This window comes from Haliotis rufescens, unplaced genomic scaffold (genome assembly GCF_023055435.1).
Source record: "Haliotis rufescens isolate VD_foot unplaced genomic scaffold, xgHalRufe1.0.p SCAF_20, whole genome shotgun sequence".
NCBI classification, from domain to species: Eukaryota; Metazoa; Mollusca; class Gastropoda; order Lepetellida; family Haliotidae; genus Haliotis; species Haliotis rufescens.
The window spans coordinates 18723689-18739695 of NW_025963891.1; the positions used below are offsets into that span (position 1 = coordinate 18723689).

Genomic DNA, 16007 nt, shown 5'->3' on the forward strand with positions numbered 1-16007 from the left:
GGTTGCCTCTGAGGCAGCTAGGAAGCAGGTGCTGTCAATTGCTAATTGGTGAAATAGACAAGACAAGTCACAGACAGCATTATCTTCAAGCACATCATCTCAAAAAACATGCCATCGATGAGAGGGGAAATATTTTTTACCACTGTCAAAGACACCAGCAGTTATGCATTATTACCAATGACAGTTACATGATTCAGGATTATATAACATCAGAATGCTCTTACAGGACTCTCGAGTAAAGTAGGGGACTTTACATGGTCTGGATATAATGCCATTTCAGATCCGATCGGATTACATTGACAACCCCACTGAGCTTATGCAAGAATGTCCGATAGCTGTCCAATCCATATTTTATAATATCAAACAAAACAGCTACAAGAGTCACTGCAGTGGAGGATGTGACTCAAATGAAAAATATTTAGATTTCGAATAATTTAATGATTAATGTGACGGCGATTTAAGGTCTCTGCTTGAGAAATTCTGAAAATCTATAACAGATCATTCAAAATTCAAACCTAATGAAGAGATTCATTTATCATTAAAGTTATCAATCATATAAATCAATATGTTCATAAATTACAGAACATAATGTTTAGTTTCTATTCTCAAAATCAGGTCATAAAATTCAGAGGAACAAAACAAATTACAATTTTCCTCTGAAAGGTTAGTAATTTAAATTCATGTTAATTTTTTTAACTCCATAAAATTTAAATAGATTAGCTTTTCAGATCAGAAAACATGAAATTGAAACTTTATCCAAAAAGAATTGAAATCAATGCATGGACAAAGAAATTACTTGCTGCTTACACAAGTGTAAAGATTGATGTTTTATACTTAAATAAATGTCAAGTTTCAAATATCAAGAAACTGCTCCAATACGTCCCCACAGACCAAAACTAACACAACATGCTCAGGTTTTGATCAAGCAAAAACCTTAAACTCAAAAAATAAATTCAGAAAAAAAATAGATGCCTCCACTAGTCATCATAATGGTCAATATGAAATATACAACAATAATTATCCTTTGTAGGGACTGATTGAGTGAAATGTACATAGTTTTATCAGTAATTAGACCATGTAACTCAAACAAGAGACAAGCACAGATAGCTATGTACACACACTATAGCTGAGTATTGTCACACGCTAATAACTACTATCATGCTAGCAGTAGGATGTCGCCATCAAGCCTGCTGGCTTGGAGCTTGACTGATGTGCAGGCCAGGCGGATGTCAATACACAGAGCTGTGTGCTGGAGGGAGGGAGCTCGGCTCAGTCAGTGGATGTATTCGGGAATTGCATGTGTTCATGGTGGACATTTCATAATGGATGACTAAAGACGTAGCGATGGTGGTTGTAAGTAGATAGGGAACAATCCTGTAGAGAATTAATTGTCTGCATGATCTACAATGTGATGACTGTTCAACAGGTTCTGGGGGGAAACATACCTTGATCAAAACATTTTTGTTGATATAATGTAAGGTGAATCCACTATGCACTTTATTTGATTTTTTCTTTTGACATGGAAGTTTTATAGTGTTTTTAACTGTATTATTTACCTTCCATACAGTACTGACCAGTTCATTGTCTTTAAAAAACACAAGCTGAAAAATATTACTGCAACAAGTTACTGAACAAGGAAACGCATTTTTTTATTTTATAACATTACATTATTCCTAGAACTGACTTTCAAAAACTCTCCAAAGAACACTCCATTCTTTTATATTACTATATATATGCCATAACAGATTACCTGTAGTAATATGAGAGAATCAGATGTTCTTTAACTTCTTTGAGCAGCATAAATGTCTCTGTGTACTTTATTTTAATAACACACTTGACAGGCTTAAGTAATAGTTGGAATATACAGTTCATCAACTACATCAAGGATAAATGTACAATTAACATCACATATGTAACAAAGTAACAATAACTCATGGTAATTCTGGAGGACAAAGCAATGAAAGTGTCACCATTACCCACATAGCTGCAGGTTACAAGCATGGTGCTGCTAGTTACTGTATTCAATGGGGAAACAAAATGGCCAATGTTCGGAAATTGCGTTTGAAACTCTACCATAGAGGATAGTAGATCAGGTCGGTGTAGCCTGGGGGGAGATGAGTTCACTTGGTAGATTTGGGAAGATAACCCACAAAAAGTACTTATTTTCTGGCTTGATGGTAATTTGACTGCAGGCAATGCAATTTGGGAAAAATAAATGACACAGATAGCAACTATTTTGGAACATTCCTCTTTCTGGTTGGTTTGCTATTGATATCTTGTGTCAAGGTGCAAATAAATCCAAATTTAATGACACCAAATCTAGGTGTAATGTATTTAATTAACATACATTGGAGGGGTCAATAATAGACATCAGTGTGTAACTTTTGTCCTTTTGTATCCAGGAACTGTCCAGTTAAACCACAAATCACCCCCATCTTCTCCTCGTCTAGCTTTGATGCTATTGTACAAAACATTTGATAGTTTGAAGCGAGTCAAAGAGCTCAACCCTCATGCAGTCTGCCAGTTGTTAATAGCCATGCACAAAAACTTGATATGACTTAACAAGTTCAACTTCAGTGCATTCTATTCATACCCACACACGTCTGAGGACCATTTCAAGTTTTTACTCTCTGAGGCTATCAAACATAAACATATGACAGGCTGAAATGTGGATATGTTCCCTTCCATTTGTGATGCCTTTGATGAGTATTGTGATGCAGAATACATGCAATTCACCCAAACCTAACTATTCTCCAGTGCTTACATTAAGCCCGGAGTCAAACCCTAACAGCTGGAGGATAATAGGATCAAAGTTAAAGGTCAAGAATCTTCCACACCAGATCGCCATAAGCAATCATGTTAGGAGTATAGGTACATGAATGGCCAAAGCCTCCTTTACCCTGGAGCCTCTCTCTTGGCTAATCTGAACACAGTGCATGATCACTACACTGCCGACTGGGCCAACTCCTGAAGATAATGAGATCACCTGTAGGTATATGTTCCAGGCATGTTGGTGTTTGTGTAAGCTTATTGTACGGGATGATGTTTGTTGCTTTTCTCTCCTAATGGCTGCTGGATTTGGAGATTAACATAAAGACAGGTTTGTTCAAAAATAGCTCGGGCATTCTTTTGGTTCCTGGAGGAGGCAGTGGTGTAGATGGTAGGTCGGCTGATTCGTAAGTATGAAGGATAATGGAATATAGATTACTGCGGTGCATGTTTCTCGGTTATGAGATTGCGGCATAGTTTTTACGATTGTGGCCTGATTGGTGGTCTGTCATGTAATACAGAATGGCATTACAGAGGGGAGTTCTAGGTGTCAGCCTATAAATGAAAACACTCATACGATACTATAACTGAGTGAGTGGGATCTACTCAGCTTTTAGCACCTTCTTCTCACCAAAGACAAGCCTCACACAATGCATCTGTGTGGGTCTCTGGCAGCAGTAAATAGATGGCTCCCAGGCAACCCTGTCATTGTACAACTGAAAAGATATCCTCTAAGATGACTTGAAAGAAATGACACCATTGTTTTACCTTGTGTTTGGTAAAAAGTCCAACTTTAATCCATTCCAATCAGAACATCAAAAATACCATTCGATTTTCAAACAAAAAGGTTTTTATGATGTATGTGTGAAAGTTACATAAAAACATACAGATATTTTATCTTTCAAAAGTTCTTCTCCTAATATCAGTTTTCATAGTATGTTTACCCTAAAGAAAACAGCCATTTTGTTAAAAGGTGACAAGATTCTACCAACATGACTGCTACCATAACTCCCAAAAACTAACTATCACACCTACAGTTATCACCACTACTGCTTCAAAAACTGCTGCAGACAGGTTTTCCCTGACACAAAGATGCTCCTACATAACACACCATTACAACAGAAGAAGGTGGGGAAGAAAGGTAATAGCTGTGACAAAGTTCTGCAACATAATGACATTACACTGGGAGCTTGAGCTGCTGCACCAGAACGCTTTGATGTAGCGCAACTCAGCTGCTTTCATTTGGTGACAGAGGAGCACTTACTTCTCTGAGCAATCAGCACAAGCTACTCTGGAATGTCCACAAAACAATAATATGTTCTCATAACCTCTCAGAAAGATGTGAGGAATCGGGCCCTTCTTATTCTTGTTTGCATGGATGGAATGGTGGTTGCAATGTAGGGCTGAATTCTGTAGTGATTTAGATACCTGCACGAAGATGCCCTTGTGTTTTTGGTTACATTCATCGTAGATGGTGTTTGTACTTCATGGATATGATTCATTGAGCTTGGAATGCTTTTAGGGGCTTTGGTTTGCTTTCCACAGGCTGTTTCTATCCCATGAATCCTTTTCCTGTCAGCTCTGAGGTTTAGAACATGAAGGTAATGTAAGTCAGGTTTGACTGTATACTTATCGCCATGCAATAAATACTACTGGCAATAAAATTACAGAAAAATCCTTAAAACTAATCACAATGTGTGGATCATTCAACTCAGTGACCATCATAAACAATGGCCGCTGTGCATGACCAGTCATTCACATTGTAAAATCTCAGCTGTAATGACAGTCACGGAAAGCATTTGTGATAATAAACTGCAGATTACTTTCTGCATTAATTGCCTTCCCACTCCTGGTATGGCAATTGCCCCAAATACTCATCGCTAATGAGAAAACCTGGTCATGATCCAACCCATCCTCCAGGTTTTTTAAAACCACAACTACCTGTTACTTTGCGTTGAGTAACAGATGATTATCTCCCTTATCTCCTCCGTGCATGTACCCTTTTCTTTACGACTATGTACTTGTATAATATCTCAAGGAAAGCACTTCAACATGCTAAATATTCTCATTTTGGCAAGTGCATGGCAATTCAGATCATAAAACTATAGGTGTTGAGGATTTCAGCTAGATATGTCCATTTCCTCCGAACTGATTAACCTTGTCGAAAACCGAAACAGTTGCGCAAACGCAGGGAGGATTATTCTATTAGTTATCAAATGTCAGCACTGCAGATTGACACAGGCTAACAAGCTGTATCATTGTGAAGTAGATTTTTTCCCACTGGCAAAAGAAACGGGAATATGTGAGCCTGTTTCTGATTGGCTGAACAGACATATGTTTATCCTCCACTCTTCTATGACTAGCTCAGCTGACGTTGGATACTTACATATTTACATGCTAGTGGGAGGATTATTCCAGAGGAGAACAGGTTCGTGATTAATGAAATGTAGGCACTGCACAGTATTCGACGCAGGGAGTAATTTCACTTTGATGGAGTTAAACGGCCTATCTGAGATGGATTTGTTCAGGAGGATCGTGTTATTCACAGATGGGTTCATGGGAGCAGGGATTATAGAGGCCTGAAGAGAGTGAGTTGAAAGGCTAGTGCGGATGTTGTAAAACTTTTGTCATTATCAACATCATAAATAACAATTTAAGGACCTTTGTGAACTGATTTTTGCTCTCTGGAGTTAGCTTGATAAAACCTGTCTAATACGGCTATCACCCAGCTTTCCCTCCTGATAAAAAAAGGGTTTATGAGCATAGCTTTCATTTATCTAAAAAAGCTCAATGATAACACTTGAAACCTGCTGTGGATACTTATAAAAGGATCTTTAAGTCAGGCAGGAAATATTTCTTATCATTTTTCATGATTCATATTATGCCTAATGAGAAATACCTATGTCAAACACCTCGTTTCGGATATCTTTTTGTGTGTTCCACATCTTTCTTCAAATATCCACAAATGAAAATGTACGTCTATTGATATATCGAAGAAACCTCCTTCATAGTTAGGTATGAACTCAGATTGTAACAGATTGTCTCTCCTGCTAGAGACACACATATCAAAGAATAGACAAACAAATTATAACAGGAATTTTTACTCTGATTTTGTTGATATTTTTTTAAATACACATATCACAAAATAAGAATTCATGTAGAAAAAGAATTATTGAAAAATAACATGAAGAGTATCATTAGGCTGCTACAGCATTTGAAATTTAGCATGAAAGTAGAGGGGTTCTTGATTCCATAACGTCAAAAGTTTACACATTTAAGTGTCCCTCGATACAAATACTATAGGGGCAATTCTCTAGGTCCCTTGGAAGCCCCTAATCCAAACATATCTGATACATATGGTACAATCATATGGTACAATCAGGTACAATCAGGTACTTGGACCACAAAGCTTCCCTCTGTCACAGCATGGGAGTGTGATTATTTAGTCTTGGCAGTTTCCAAAAGCCAGTGTTTATGCTGCAGCCTGGAAAAGCTGTAGTTAGTAAGATTGACGATCCATTACTGAATACTGCGAGTCAATTGAGGTGACAAACTGCTAGCTCGCCTCTGAAGCAACTGACAAACTGCTGTCTAACTGTTGTGAGCCTGTCTGTACCAGACTCTATTACAAGTGCTCCAAGTGATGACTTTGATCATAGTGCGAACATAAAGACCTTTTGGCTCCAAATCACAGATTCATAAACCATTGCTGCTTCAATTTCACGCTGAATGACTGCTGTCTGCTCTCCAACTGACTGATATTTATTCGGGAACGCAGCGATAGTCCTCCGGCATTGACTATAACTGTAAGCAGCAAGTCAAAAGCCAGTAAATCATATTATCATAGTCCACTCATGCACTTGATTATATTCAAGTGTAAAAATATATTTTACTGCATTGGGAAAACGGAAAATCTGATGGTAGGATTAGATTTAACTGAGTGCAGAAGCATTAAGGAATGTTAATAAATCAGGTACATGTGATGTGACTACAGGACTGAGCCTTGTAAGAACAAGATTAGCAGTGTGAAATGGAAGACCCTGCTATGACCCTTTAACAAACTCCCTTATTTACAGGTTTGGCTGAAGCAGTAGACTGACACCTCACATCAAACTGATCAATACATCTCAATCTAAAGTCTTATGATTAATGACCTGGAGAGCTGATTTTGACATGCTGACTGTAAATCTAGACGTTATCTTCACCGAAGTTTCTGATGTCAAAATATGCCAATTGTAAAGGCATAGAGCCGCCATGTCCAGCAAGAATGATCTAAGTGCAGTTGAAGTGGATGAAAGCAGCTATCTGGACATAGATTTGGTATCACAGCAGCCAGCGTGTTTCTCATTTCTAGACAAATATTTGTCCATTAGCTGTGTAATGATGATGTTATTAAGATGTTGACGATAAGCTGGGTCGGACAAGGTGGGAACTATAACCCTGCCTATCTGTACCTGATAATCTCGGTCTCATTGCCAGGGCTAAACGCAGGTGCTTGAAGGAGGACTGAGGATGATATGGGTTCAGCTCAGCCAGGTATTAAGGGTTGGTTGGGTTTCCTCAGAAGGTAGGGGCATGGTGAGGTGAAATTGGGTTTAACGTCGCGTCCAAGATTATTGCATTTATATAGCGACGTGCATACACGTGTCTGTGTGTGGCTGCTTGTACTAGTCCGGAGTGATGCCGATTTATGTGCTAGCTCACTGAGATACCATGCCGCAGTTTAACATGAATACCCCACTCAGACACAGTATACTGACTCCGAGCCGACCAGTCCTTGTTTTAGCCCCTTTATGCCGAGCGCCAGACAGGGTAACAACAAGTACCATCTTTTAACGTCTTTTGGTATGACACGGCCAGGGATCGAACCCCGGACCTTCCGCTCTCCGGGCGGACGCTCTACCACTAGACCACGGAGGTAGGGGCATGGAAATGAGGGAATGGTTTCATGTACGCTGCTCAGCTGGCATCGGTGTCAACAGGAAAGACAATCTTTGGGGTGTACAGGAAGGTGTGACTATATGTTTCCATGGGTGTTTTTGTTGTTTGTTTGTTTGTTTGTTTGTTGCTTAATGCAGCACTCAGCAATATTCAAGCTATATGAAGGCGGTCTGGTAATAATCGAGTCTGGACCAGACAATCCAGTGATAGACATCATGAGCATCATTGCACACAATTGGGATACAATGACATGCATCAACCAAGTCAGCGAGCCTTACCACCCGATCCTGTTAGTCGTCTCTTACGACAAGCAAATCTTCACAGGTGTTTGAGGGAATGGGGGTAGCTGTGGTGGAGGGAATGGACAGGATCCAGCAGTCAGAAAATGATTTGTTAGATGTGGGAATCGAGTAGTGGGAAAAGAGAATGGGTGGAGATGGTGATATTGTGGGGATGGATGTAGTTGTTGGGATTGGGGGAGATGTGGGGTGCAAATGAACAGGTTGAGGTGGTAGGAGAAAGTCTTATGGAGGAGGTAAGAAGCAGTGAGGAACGGGTGGGATGGGCAGAGACAGGGTTGACGAGATGGGTGGTGTTGTTGAGTAGGAATAGGGTAGCTGTGGTGTAGGTGATGAACAGACGAGATGGAGAGGGAAAGTTTTTATAGAAGTGGGAATTGAGCTGTGGGGAAAGAGTGAGTGAGTGAGTGAGTGAGTGAGTGAGTGAGTGAGTGAGTGAGTGAGTGAGTGAGGTTTTACGCCGCTTTTAGCAATATTCCTGCAATATCACGGTGGGGGACCCCAGAAATGGGCTTCACACATTGTACCAATGTCAGGAATCGAACCCGGGTCTTCGGATGCTTTAACCACTAGGCTACCTGACCGCCTGTGGGGAAAAAGTTGGGATGGGGTAGGTATAGGGTACAGAGAGGAAATAAGCAGAAAGTGGGTAGAAAAGGTCTGCACTGTGTCCACACTGGTTCGAGTGAAGGGGCCACTGATATGAGGACAGTCTGACAGACTTTCAAGTTAAAACGACAGGATCTGTGACTACAGGTGCATTTTACAACTTCTAATCCTCTCCTAATTTCATTCCAGCTAGATCATGAAAGTAGTTTTGTCAAACATGAATAGCAGTAAATTAGAGCATCATGTAAAAACGTTAACCTCTTAGCTGCCTTTGTATACTGTCCCTGGCTGTATTTGTTGAGTTTAGGGAGTGGATGTTGGAAATGAAAGAGACAGTCTAGCTCAAGTAGGCTGGCGATTTTGGGAGGGATATGTAAATACCCGCTTAGTCTTGCAAATACATGCATGCTTATTTCAACATCTGAACGTTTTGTGCTTTTATTCAGGACTTGTTTCAGCTTTTTAAACGTCACTTGTGAGGTTAAGATAAGTGTATTTAAACCTTAGCATGTTAAGTAGCTCACTCATGTAAGCAAACAAGTTTCATTGTACCAATTGAAAACTGACAGGTGTTCATTTCCAAATAAACAAGCATCTATTCACACAAAATTCAATCTTTTCGTTTAGTTAAAAACAATTTTGCTAATACAGATATTTCATTGTTACACTGACATGAAAAGTATGCAACATTTCCAAATGTTGGTGATACGTACTGAGATATATACACGATGTCGTTTGAAATATGACATTGATTGACATATCAACACTTGTCAATGTCAGGTGTATATAGCGTTCATCCGTTGACACGTAAAACACTACATATCCTCATCAATCACACTAACATAAACTTGCTGACAGACAACTCCTCTTTTTAGGCCAGTGTGACAAAGTTAAAGACCTGACTACATCTTGAATGTCAGTTTTAGGCTCTTATTCAAGAAAGCACTTACATGTGAGCAGAGGTCGAGCTTTCTGCTCGCTACTATACCAAAGATATCTTCCAGCTTGTAATTCACAATCTATCTGGAAATTGTCACAAAGTGGGTGAGAAAGTTACTTCCATTCCTTCCTTGATAGAAATATGATGAAAAGAAATTGTTATGAAATGTTGTATTTTGACATGATTGATGTTGAACTTGGAAAAAGATCTTTAATATTGACGCACATTGTCAAAAATAACCACCTCATACCAAATTCAGCAACTGTTATGCCACACATACCAATATGATTCTAAATAATTCTGAATTATTTGTCTGGTTGACTTTGTTACTGACATGTATAGTATATGGTTCTTCTCTACATTGCAGGTCCAGGTGCCCCTTCTCCAATGAGAGCAGTGCCCCGACAGAGGTAGTCTGGCGCTACTAGCCACGGCTGTAAAATGTGGCGGTGGCAGAAGGATGAAGCGATTCAGTGCCCCGCCCTTGTCCACGCCCACACAGTACCCTGATCCTTCCAAGCCCCCCACGGGGGAGGCGGAGGATGAGGCCTCCCTCAGTGATGGAAGCAAGAAAGTCAAGACGGCACAGTCGTTCGAGTCCTTGTTTGACAATGAGACACTTAGTGATGTGGTGCTCAACGTGAACAACAGTCAGTTCCTATTCCATGCTCACAAGATGATCTTGGGTATGAAGAGCGATGTTCTTGCAACGCTGTTGAACAACATGGCAATTGTTGAGGGTCAGAAGCCTGTGTTGTTTATCGCAGAACCTCAAGAGTGTTGTCTGGTCTTCAGTAGATTCTTGTACTTCATCTACAGTGGTGCGGTCTGGCTGCATCGCGATTACGTCATCCCGCTGTACAAGTTGGCCGAGAAGTATGCAGTGCGTTCATTGTCCTCGCACTGCGAGAGCTACATACATCAACTATTACAGAATGGTGTTGGGGCAAACGGTGAAAGTACTCGTGCAGGGTTTGCTGTTGAAACAGTCTGTGATTTATGTGAAAATAACACTAGCTCTGAGGAGATTCATAATATATCCTACAGCATTCTGTGTTCGAGGTTCAAAGAGCTTGCACGCTCGGAGAGATGGATACAATGCAGTTGGGAAATAGTTCGAGATTTAATCAAAAGTGATGAGTGCAATTCCGAGGAGAACCTTATCCTCACAGCAGCAACTGACTGGATGAAGAAGAACAATCTTCACTCCAAATGCCAGATTGAGGACATCTTGTCCAACATTAGGTACCCACTACTCAACAGACGGGTGCTCTATCATCTGCAGAAGAACAGTGCTTTCAAAAACTTCCCCTGCGTGCAGGATCTGGTCAACACTGCCATCAAGTATCACGCTTTCAAGGACATTCCTGAGGCAAAGGATGACTTTACTGGCGTCCAGTTTCAGAGGCGTTCCGGCAGGCAGACGTCATCTATACCTGCCTCTGCTACTGCTAGTTCTCTGGCCTCAGAGACAGACTGTAACCTTGTACAGACTTACGGGCAGGCCTTTCCCCCTGCTCCTCAATGACATAGGGTAGGGTGATTCCAGGAAGCACATGAATTGTGTAGGGGAGGGTTGAATGGTTGATTCACATTGTAGAAGGAGACAAAGGTTGGGAAGTTTCAGGGCAGAATGATGGAGGTATGGGACATTTGAGGGAAACGTGATTAAGATCAACTAAACATCATGGCAGGATAGAAATTGGTGATGTGTGATTTTGGATAACAACATTATAAGGGAAGAAATTCATGAAGTAATAGCTTTTGAAATGAAGCATGAAAAAGTCAGGGGATCCTTGTCATTACTCCAATGCCAAAAGTTTAGGGGATCCCTAAAATAAAATATCAGAGGACCCCAGAACTCTTTGAAAACTAAAACATGGCATTTGGTACAATAAAATGTGCATAACGAACATGAAAATGGCAACAACAGAAATGGAAGGTAGGAGATGAGACACTGAAACAGGTGCCTTTGTACAAAGCGATCTTAGCGCTAAGGTGATCGTAACTCTCATACCTTAACATAGACTTACGACAACAACCAGATGAGTAAATGAAAGTGTAAGTTAGCAAGATAGAGGTCGAGAAATTCAAGGAAGGTTGCCATATTTGGAGGATTGGGGAAGTTACATCAGAACCCTGTTCTACAACACTGACTGGTACAGTTCCATCCTCTATAGAAGAAAGGCTTTGTTTGTTCAGGATGTAAATATATATTTGACGTAACTGCCATGCCCTGGTGGTAAGGTTGGTCAGCAGTCTCAACTCTCATACCTTAGGGCATCATGGTGATAATTTCGTCTATCGGCCCAGAGAACATATTTCAAGTGCAAGACCGAGGATGGGATGAAAAGTGCGCCTCAAAATTCGTGATAGAAATACACTACATGTTGTTTGTGTCAAGATTTGAGGGATTTATTTATTCCAGAGACATAAAGCATTCAGAAGGACTGAATTTTTAAAATATCTTTTCCGCCATTTTACGTCATCTTGTGAGTTATCCTTGTCACTTGTCACGCCACCAGGAACTGTAATCCGGGTTGCCAGGATGTCTACATCGCCCATGTCAACGGCAATATACATGACATTTATGAGGTTTTATTGCCTTTCACAGCAAAAACTGATACTGTCATAATCCAAGCTTGGCATGACTTACCAACATATTCATCACCAAAAACTTCCGTCATTGTCACAAGCTTATTGCTTGGTAGCACAGTTCACCATAATCTTATTTTACCACTTCTCTACTCATAATATACACAGAGTCTGTGACCTAAACCACTATCCTTAATTCCAGTGTAGCAATACTTCGGTCAGACTAGTAAACTTTGCAATGTTGTAGATACAAATGTGTTGACAATTATTCCAAAAGTGTGGGATAGTACGCTGAAACAGACTGTACATACTAGTGAAATGACTAGTCAGCAATTCTGGATGTCAGTTTCACATCTTTGCTATCTTCTTTATTCTCCAGCCAAGGTGGTAATGAATTCACATCTTTGTGCCATTCGGCTTTAAGAAATTGTAAATAAAATTTTCAAAACCATAAATAGCTTTTTAAACTTTTACACAGAACATTTTTCTTATCAATACTTAATTGGCATAATTAACCTAGCAAACATTACAATTATGTGAATGTTTGAATCTGAGCAGCGTTTGGGTATTGTATAATTTATGGGACCAAGCTAAAAGGTAACGTGCCAACATCCCAAGTTTGCTGTACATCTTTTGCTCAAGCAAGATGAAGACATGTTAGTTAGTTAGCTCCCTAATTTCCTGGTCTGAGTGTCAGTTGTTGACATTGAGGTTTATGTGATGCCATCTGTTAATGTCTATGTCATTCTGGAAAGAATGCGTGCTGCAAGAGGCCACAGTAAATGTTATTGTTTTAATCTGTGTCGTGTTGTGTTTTCAAAAGATTCAATGAGGTTGTTCCTCCACTCAAGTTTTGGTAGAAAGTCTGAAAAAATGCTCTAATTGCAGAGCCTGTGAGTGAATGCATTGGAGTGTAATGCCACATCTACCAGTACCTCAGTTATTTCACAGCATGTCAGTGTATGTGGGAGTTTGTTTGTTTGTTTGTTTGTTGTTTAATGCCGCACTCAGCAATATTCAAGCCATATGACAGCAGTCTGTAAATAATCGAGTCTGGACCAGACAATCCACGTAATTGGGATACAATGACATGCAGCAACCAAGTCAGCGAGCCTGACCACCCGATCCCGTTAGTCACCTGTTATGGCAAGGTATGAAGGAGGAAAGTCTGAAGTGATGCATGAGAGCGGGTGAGAACGAGGATTGTAATCGAGGCAAACGAGGGATTCAAAGCAATGACTAGCAGATCTTAAAACAGGGACACATCTCTGTGCAGGTCTGTTTCATGGGACCTTAGACCACTGGGACACATCTCTGTGCAGGTCTGTTTCATGGGACCTTAGACCACTGGGACACATCTCTGTGCAGGTCTATTTCATGGGACCTTAGACCACTGGGACACATCTCTGTGCAGGTCTGTTTCATGGGACCTTAGACCACTGGGCCACATCTCTGTGCAGGTCTATTTCATGGGACCTTAGACCACTGGGACACATCTCTGTGCAGGTCTGTTTCATGGGACCTTAGACCACTGGGACACATCTCTGTGCAGGTCTATTTCATGGGACCTTAGACCACTGGGACACATCTCTGTGCAGGTCTGTTTCATGGGACCTTTGACCACTGGGACACATCTCTGTGCAGGTCTGTTTCATGGGACCTTAGACCACAGGGCCACATCTCTGTGCAGGTCTGTTTCATGGGACCTTAGACCACTGGGACACATCTCTGTGCAGGTCTGTTTCATGGGACCTTAGACCACAGGGCCACATCTCTGTGCAGGTCTGTTTCATGGGACCTTAGACCACTGGGACACATCTCTGTGCAGGTCTGTTTCATGGGATCTTAGACCACTGGGACACACATGCCCCATTGAAACTGAATAACAGGTTTAAAAAGGTTTTAGCAATATAAATGCAATTTCATAGCAGGGGACACCAAATTGAATTCCTATGCATGACAAGCAGATACTTAAACCACTGCACATACCACTGAACCTGAAGCCTATGAGAGTCCCGCAGACCAGGGCCCACTTGCACAAAGCGATCTTAGCGCTAAGATGATCTTAACTCCCATACTTTAACATAGGCTTGCAATAGTCTTACCGCTAAGATTGTTTTGTGCAAGAGGGCCTGGGCCCTGTTCCACAAAGCATTCTTAGTGCTACTATTACATCATAAGTCTATGAGTATAAGAGTATGGGAGTTAGGTCAGTCGTATTGCTAAGAGCCGTTTTAGTATGGGAGTTACGATCATCTTAGCACTAAGATCACTTTGTGGAACAGGGCTGATGGATGCCAAGCATACATATTTACACAATACAAAGTAACAATAGTCAAACAAACATAAATACAATTAACAATTCAAGAAAAATCAAGAAATTAAAACTACAACAATTTCTGAAAAAGAAACAGATCCATACATTATACTTAAGCCCATTTAAAAAATAAGGATCAATATAAATTCCCCCTCTCAACAAAACACCCTTGTTCACAATCTAATCATTCTGAAATTCCATCCTAATCACTTGTTACATGTTCATGAAATCAAAGCTAACTTTGCACAGACAAGTCTTAGGTAACAGACTTAAATTTGATTTGTCCCTGATACAGAATATATGTCTGTCTCTGCATAACACAATTTGCATATGAAAACAGTCAACTGCTCTTTGTTCTAATATTTTGTTGCTGCTGTTGCCCCTAACAACAAGCACAGCTATGTTGTTTAATGGGAAGTAAATAATGCTACTACATGAATTCCTGTCCTGAGGGAGGCCGGCATGGTACCCTACCCAGACTACCAGGCGTCGTTAAACAATAAGATGTAAATGGCTGTCCTTAACCACTGCTGTCGGCACATCATGCTTTGATCCCTGTCACGCCCTGGATTGGTTGATGACTACTTATGTAGTGTGTACAAGCAGCCTGATTGGTTGATGACTACTTATGTAGTGTGTACAAGTCACCTGATTGGCTGTTGATTACTCATGTCGAGTCAGGCACTTACAGTGGTGCCAGTCTGTCCATAAACAAAAACTGCTGAAGTCAAAGTTAGTTTATGAAGCTAGTTCTCCCTACTGGCGAGATTGATAGATGATGTCATCTAGCCGTGGCGCGGGAGATATTGCAAAATATTAATCATCGCAATACAGCCCATTGTCTGCTTTTATGTAACCTGTCGAAAGCCATCGGTGGGTATATGCACCGTCCACAAAGCAAACGTACTTAATCCGTGTAATCACCACAAGCCTATTCCTGCTTCAGTCTCTCAACAAAAATAACTGAATAAATACTCAGGGCTAATTGGCAGTTCCACGTATATCTGTAAGGGGTCTGACTCGCTTGACTGGCTGCCACTGGCGTCGAGCAAAGCATGACACATTACTCCCAAACTTTTACATACATATTAGCCGGTATTAAAGTAAATCGTAGACAGCCTAATTACACAAAGGTCACCCCATGTCGGCAGGTTAAAAGCTAACATCTTTCAAGGGTAAACACATTCCTCCATGCCATTTTTGTTTTGCAAACACACAAAAACTATTAGATAAGCATATTTTCTCATGGGTCGGATTTAACATGCTTAATGATGGTAACATGAGGGAGATATGTTAATGATGGGGGACAGAGTGGCATACAATGAAGCCTTGCTGTACACACGCGTGAGAGTAGATTTTGGGAGGGAAACTGTCGTACAGCAGTGGAGGGTGGGAGAGGTTCACATTTAGTCAATATGCTCTTATGAGTTCTCTGGGGTGGATTACAATAATCTTCGTTGGAGACATAATTGTTGTTATCCCTAAAAGTTCAATGTCTTTTCAATACGTTGTACTGTTTGACAGTGTTACAAATAAA

General features: G+C 40.6%; 2 protein-coding genes across 9 annotated transcripts in view; one reads left to right on the forward strand and one right to left on the reverse strand.

The window, feature by feature from the left end:
• Positions 1–12950, forward strand: part of LOC124133041 (BTB/POZ domain-containing protein 17-like) — a 33250-nt gene extending 20300 nt beyond the window's left edge. For 2 of the 7 annotated variants that reach the window (XM_048400916.1, XM_046497241.2), the window contains exon 2: positions 9926–12950. In XM_048400916.1, the coding sequence (XP_048256873.1) occupies positions 10019–11086 (1068 nt within the window). In that variant the 5' untranslated portion in view covers positions 9926–10018 and the 3' untranslated portion in view covers positions 11087–12950. The other 5 variants (XM_046497258.2, XM_046497266.2, XM_046497249.2 and 2 more) reach the window with 5 other exon arrangements.
• The window catches only part of LOC124133022, a 228303-nt gene that overhangs the window by 82127 nt on the left and 130169 nt on the right, over positions 1–16007 (reverse strand). The gene's annotated exons all lie outside the window — the stretch shown is intronic.